The 6,638-nt window shown below is 52.4% G+C and overlaps 1 protein-coding gene across 1 annotated transcript in view; it reads left to right on the top strand.

The window, feature by feature from the left end:
* The window catches only part of SCMH1 (sex comb on midleg homolog 1 (Drosophila)), a gene marked incomplete at its 3' end in the record, with an annotated part of 41,845 nt that overhangs the window by 34,906 nt on the left and 301 nt on the right, over nt 1-6,638 (top strand). Inside the window, exon 11 of the mRNA XM_010016790.1 lies at nt 1,196-1,327. Within this exon, the coding sequence (XP_010015092.1) occupies nt 1,196-1,327 (132 nt within the window). The remainder of the gene's footprint in view (nt 1-1,195; nt 1,328-6,638) is intronic.

Here is a 6,638-nt window from a genome sequence, read left to right as displayed (position 1 = left end):
TTTCTGCCCAAGAGCTCATCTCAGTCTCCCCTCGGGCAGGTTCAAGCCATTCCCCTTGTCCTGTCCCTACAGGCCCTTGTCATAAGCTCCTCTCCAGATTTCTTTTTGGTCCCTTTACTGTTCCACAATAAGGTTTAGGTATAATGGTACAGTGATTTTTGATGATACCCATGTGGAGTCCTAGGGTCTCCCTATAGGGAGCAGCTTATCTTTCATTTCCCCAAAGGATTCAGACATTAACTGAATTGTGACCATGCTGCTTCCCACCCCCTGTACCTTCGTTCCCGTGTCTGCCGTGATGCATCCCGTTGGTGTCGGACCCAGTCGCTCCCCACTGTGTTTCTGTCACCCCTCCAGCACCGTTCGTGCCCTGCCCCACCAGCTGGGGCTGCTCCAGCTCCTGGCATCCATCCACCAGCATTTCACCTTGAACACTGCAGGCTCACACGTATGGCCCGTGCCCGGGGCAGCTGGAAGGGGACAACCAGCAGCACCAGGGGCCCGTGCAGGCAGGCAGTGGCTGGAGGTAACCTCTTCTTCACTGCTCTCAGCTGACCATGCCTTGTCCAGGCAGGTCATGGACTGCCACCCTCTGTACCTCTTCCCTGGCTGCCGTTCCCATCCCTGTTGGCACTTCCATTCTCTGTGTTCATCCACCCATTGACACTTTGTGCAGCCTTCAGCCATCTGCAAAGAGGCATCTCAGGGCCCGGCCTGGCGGGCTGTGCCGTGCTTCATGCTTTGGGAAGCACCTGGGAGAGGAGCAGCAGTGGCAGCTCTCGAGAGTTCCCTTTGGGGAAGGATGGAAAACTCCTCAAGTACAGTTTAATCAAGCACTGAGTGTTCACAAACCATCCGAAGGGTACGTCTGAAAGGGGAAGAGTGGGGAGGAGCAGGAATTGCACAGGATGAGCCAAGGGGTAGAACGAGGAGAAATGGAATCGAGTCAATCAGAGGTGTTATTTGGGGTGAAACGTGGCAAGATGTGGCTAAGATTCTTCGTTAGGTTTCTCACCCCCCTTTAATCAGACTTGCGAAGCAACATCTAAAGTGTTAAGCAGTGCCAGATGTGCGGGATTGCAGCTGGAACAGGCTGCGACCAGGCTGGGGGTGCACTGAGTCCTGAGTGACTCTGGCAGGACTGGACTTCCCAGCAAGTCTCCACTCCTAAATAGGGCTTGTTCTCTCTTCCTAGACAGAAGCAGTTCCTTAGACGGCACTCTGCAGGGACCAGGCCGGGGTACAAAGCGCTATTCCCAAGATTTCCCTCCATACAGTGCTCCTCTCTCCCCCAAGTTACCAAAGAATGACCGTCACCCTTTGGAAGGTGAGCACAGTGTCTCTTCCCAAAGCTGGCTGGTTTGGGGAAGCAGTGACTTGTAATGGACACAGCAGGACTGGAGCTGCTGTGCAGAGCGAGCCGTGGGTTTAGGTCTGCTTTGCTGGCATGGGTCGGTGCTTGGTGTTTCAGGTAGAAATGAAACCATGCTCTGCCAAGACAGGTTGCCCAAGCAGCTGTGTGAGGCATGTGGAATGCAGGGAGAATTCCTCCTAACCCTGATAGTCATCACCTAATATCACATAATCTGGTATTTAATTTACCCTTAATTTAGCTTCCGTTGCTGTGCATGGTATTAACAGTCATAAAACTGCCCAGTTTCAGTCAATCTTCCCCCCAGTTTTTCCGTGCTGGTTTGCTGCAGTGTGTTGTACAGATGCTGATGTGCAGCTGCACGGACAGGAACCTGTTGTCCTTTCCCAGGATCCCATCTTGCTCCTCACAATCCTTCCGAAGTAGCAGGGAGGGTCTCACGAGCATGTTCTCCACCAGCTGAACCAGGTCACATCACATCCCACAGTGCTGCTGTTCCCTGTGGTGTCCATCAGAGAATGCTGGTGCAGATGTGCTGCAAAAGCAGTTGCAGGGATGTCCTCAGTGGTGTGTGGTCCATTGGTGTCCCTTGCATGTGGAGGTGGGAGATTTCCAGGGGGTTCAGGTAGCTGGAGGACCCGAGCCTAGGCAGGAGTCTTCAGTAACTACACTTCAGCTTCCCTTTTGGTTTGAACTGTTATGGAGATTTAACCTCCCTGAAGCCTCTTAATTAATTGATGGTGAAATCTGCCAAGGTGTTACTCTCAATTCTTCGTAATATGCCCCTTAAGAACTGCTGGAGACTCTTGGCTGGGCTCATAGTTCAGTGGCTTTGTGCTCTCTTGCTGTGCCTTCAGAATCACCATGTCCCTGGTTCTTGCTGGGCTTGAGTGCTGAGCCCAGATTTGCAAGTGCACGGCCTCACCCGTGTCATTTTAGTCTCCATCCATCACTGTGCCCTCTGCTCTGCAGGGTTACTGACCCCATTCCTAAGTGCAGCTGATCTGGACTTGCACCCTACAATGGACAGTTTCTAGTGGCCTTCGTATTTACAGGGAATAAAATGGTCATTTGGTGAAGAACAAGGTGACATGTGGGACCATCTCATCTGTTCCAGCACACTGAAAGACAAAAGTTGTTCCCTGAGGCTCAGTCTGTTTCTCACCACTACATACATGCCCTTGATGATCCCCTGACATTCTCTTCCAATACATCAACCACTGCACTTAGGTAACTGTTAGTAAAGCCTTTCTACTCCTTTACCAGAAGATGGGACATGCAGTGCTCAGCCTGCTCTTGAAGCACGGTGACGTTCTCTAAAGATTAAGGTGCCTGTGTTGAGTGGTGAGTATTGTACATGCTATTGTCACTGAAGAGAGAAGGCTTCTGTAATGAGTAATTCTGAGGAGGAACTTACGTTAGGTTATCTACAAGATGGATTCTTAGTCTACTTCAGAGTCTATTCGGTTATCTCTTGGCCTTTAATGGGACATATCATCAGGATGCCCAGAATACTGCATCCTCTTCTGTAAAAGTAGAGACCAGGGCATAGAAAGTGCGTCTTCACATCCTGTTGGATCAGCTTGGTCTTGTTCTGTTCTTGACTCAAGCAGGGGGGTCTACATGAAGTTTAAGTACAAGCAGGAATATTTGCATTTCATACGAGCCTGAAATAACTCAGCTGTTGAGTGTTTCTTGGGCAAGGAGGGACATCTTCTCACAGTGGTAACTCCCCAGCAGAGCACGTTCTGGCTTCAGCAGTGTGCCAGGCAGCAGGACCTGAACAGTTTCCACTTTGCCAGGCTGAAGGCAGTGAGCAGCAGTGGGAAGGAGCCGTTCATCACACCTTTGGCAAGAAATCAGGAGGCTGAGGAGGGGATCTCCCTTCTTACATTGTTTTTCCTCTCACATCCAGTGGCATTTATGGAACTCCTTGCTAAAAAGCTGCAGTTGCAGCACAGTGGGGACCTGCTTTCCAAAGGCTGTCGTTCCTTTGGAGCAGTGGGAGTTTAGGAGTTGTGCAAACCAGATCGGTGCTTGTGGCCACACTCCATGCTTTAGCAGTAAAACCACACTCTTGAATCTCTAGCACTGTTAGTTTAATTACACTTTAATTAGCTGCTCCCTGCCTCTGCCCACTAATGGCACGTTTCCTGCAATGTTCTAAATACAAGCTTTTACTTAAAACTAGCAGTGTGTGTAAGAAAATCTGCCTCAGGATTACCCACCTCCCCATCGCTCCGAAGCCGGGTACCGAGGCAGGAGGATTCTGGATAGGGTGTATGCGTGAGCACAGCCTGCGCCCTCCTGCTTGCAGAAGCATGTTGTCTGCTGCTACAGATGAGTCACAGGGCTAAGAATCATTCCCCTCTTGCCTTGTTTCCCTCTCCCCTTTCTGGGGCTCTCATTCAGCTGAGCAGTTCTCCGGGTGGTTGTATTTTTAAGAAGATCCTAAGTCTCTTTTGTTGGTCCTACCAAGAAGCCTCCAGCTCTGCTGCAATACTTAGAGCCCAGCCAAACACAAGTCCAGAGAGAGGTGACCTGAGGATGAATGTGCAGCTTTAGTTCTCCCTCTCAAACAGTGCTCTCCAGTTGGATGGCCTCATCCTCTTCTTCGGATGTATGATCATAACCACATGTGAGAACATGACCACATACTTGTCGAATGCATCACGGTGCATTCACATCAGGAGAATGACACTGTGTTAATTGTTGAGTTAAATATTTATTGAGGATGAGTTTTTGATCCTTAGCACTGCACTGACAGGAACCCGTGCACGTGGTGTCCCAGCATCCCAAACTGTAGCCTTCACTAGCTGAGCCCAGAAATTCCTTCTACTGGCACAGATCATAGACTTACAGCCTGGTTTGGGGTGGAAGAGACCTTAAAGCTCATCCAGTCCCAACCCCTGCCCCGGGCAGGGACACCTTCCACTAGAGCAGGTTGCTCCAAGCCCCTGTGTCCAACCTGGCCTTGAACACTGCCAGGGATGGGGCAGCCACAGCTTCTCTGGGCACCCTGTGCCAGCGCCTCAGCACCCTCACAGGGAAGAGCTTCTGCCCAAGAGCTCATCTCAGTCTCCCCTCTGGCAGGTTAAAGCCATTCCCCTTTGTCCTGTCCCTCCATCCCTTGTCCGGGGGGGTTCTGGGCTGTGAGTGCCAGTTCCCACCTGTGTGAGCTTTGGGGTCTTCATGAGCAGTTTCACGGGCACGTTTGCCTGACCCAGCACTTTTTTTTTCGTGGGGTGTCCTAGAAGTTGTAGATGCGTCACCTCACATTGGGTGCTGCGTTCCCGTGAGGATGGAGATGGGCAGCACAGACCTGTTCCCATGCCCGCAGCTCCATGCTGTGATTGAGCACCCCAACCAATGCAGAGGGCACCCACTGCCCCTTCTCATGTCTCTGCACTCCTGTGAGCCAGACATGCTCCTTTTGCACAGGTATTTAATGGGACGTGGTTTGGGTTTTAAGGAAAACTGCTTTGTTGGAGAGGAGGCCATGAAGAAGCTCCCATGGAGAGCCATGGCTGTAAGTCACATCCAGTGTGGACCTGGGCCAGGGGATCTCCATCCACCCCTGAGCCAGAGCAGCCAGCTCAGGGCTGGCCTTACATCCAGCCTTGTGCTGGAATGTGATGGTGGGAAAGTGACGCAGGAGTGAAGGAGGGGTCCAAAGTTATTCAGGAATAGTAATAAACCAGGAAAGCACCTTCTGTGCACAGAAAGCAGATGAAAACACATCTGTCCTGGTGGGAAGCTGATGCCTTGCAGGCCAGCACACAGCACAGGCCACTGGGGAATACCAGTCTCACACCTTTGCTGGTTCTATGTGAGATGGTGAGGATGTGCTGCTGGTTTCTGAGAGCAGCCCAGAGACCTAAAAGCAAAGAAAGGCAGAAATGCCTCGAGTGCAGAGCAACAAAGCCCACGAGACAGAGGGTTGCAGTTACATGGATGATAAGCTCACATCTGTCAGACAAGAGGGATCTCTCCATTTTGTAGCCCCCAGAGAGGAAGCCAGGGGAGGGAGGGGCTGGCTGTCTCCAGCTAAACTCACCCCATCCCTGGCAGTGTTCAAGGCCAGGTTGGACACAGGGGCTTGGAGCAACCTGCTCTAGTGGAAGGTGTCCCAGCCCGTGGCAGGGGTTGGAGCTGGATGAGCTTTAAGGTCTCTTCCAACACAAACCATCCCATGATTTTGTGATGATTCTATGATCTTCACAGCTTTAGGTCTCACGGGCTGCAGTGTCAACTGCACCCTCATCACCATCCCAGTTCAGCACAGCCGCAATGTGCTGGCTTCTCACCTCCTGCTCCTGTGGTCTGGGAAGTCCCAGGGAGGAAACCCAGGGCCTGGCTGGGGCAGTTGCTCAGGTTTCTTCTTCCTTGTCACCTAACATGGAGTTTGAGTTGAGCTCGGGATGATGAGCTGCCTCTGGGTCTCTATGGATGCTGGGAGAGGAGCTCCAGCTCCCAGCGACGTTCACTGGCCCAGCCTTGTTGCAGGAGCCTTTTTCCTCTTGGGCTGTATGAACTTGCCAGGTATTTCATAATGAAGCACACAGCTATTTGAGGATCTCTCTTGAGGCATCAGGTCTACCTGGACTGAGACTTGGTTGTGCTGTAAGTTACATCTACAACCACATGGTCCTAGGACGAAGCCAGCGCAGTGATACAGCAAAGGGAGAGCTTGCTGGTTCAGCCAGGACATCACCCAGATAGTTTCCTCAGCTCCTCCATCCTAATACTGCCGTTGACAGATGAAATGTGTTTCTGGAGGGATGGTGAGGAAGCCAGCCCTGCACTAGGACCCCCATCCAGGGAGAGCCCTCTGCCCTGTCCCCCCTGCATGTGTCCCAGCAAAAGGAGCTGGTCACTGACTTGGTTAGGGAGGTCAGGAGCTGTGCTCACCAGCGCCTTGCTTTTGGGGCTGGATGTTCAGCATGGTGTGAGAGCATTGCTTGGCCATGACTGAGCTGCTTGGAGGAGCCTCCTGCTCCCTCCTGCTCCGCATGTGTGCTGCCATCCGCGCTGCAGCATGAGTCCTCCCAAATACAGTCCCAGCCGCCTGGTCCGTTACCTTGCCCGCTGACGCCGGTGATGTGCATTGCTTGACCCCTCGGGGAGCCTCCTCTCCCTGCTCCTTGGGGCTGTTGTGTGAGTCCTGTGTCTGTCGGCATCCAGAACAGGCAGCCCCTCACTGCAGTGCCCCACAGGGGGGGCCTCTGGAAGCAGTGAGGACACAGGACTGCAACCCGGAGCTGGT

Source organism: Nestor notabilis, unplaced genomic scaffold, assembly GCF_000696875.1.
Source record: "Nestor notabilis isolate BGI_N333 unplaced genomic scaffold, ASM69687v1 scaffold4536, whole genome shotgun sequence".
Classification (NCBI taxonomy): domain Eukaryota; kingdom Metazoa; phylum Chordata; class Aves; order Psittaciformes; family Psittacidae; genus Nestor; species Nestor notabilis.
This window is presented reverse-complemented; position numbering and strand designations above follow the sequence as displayed.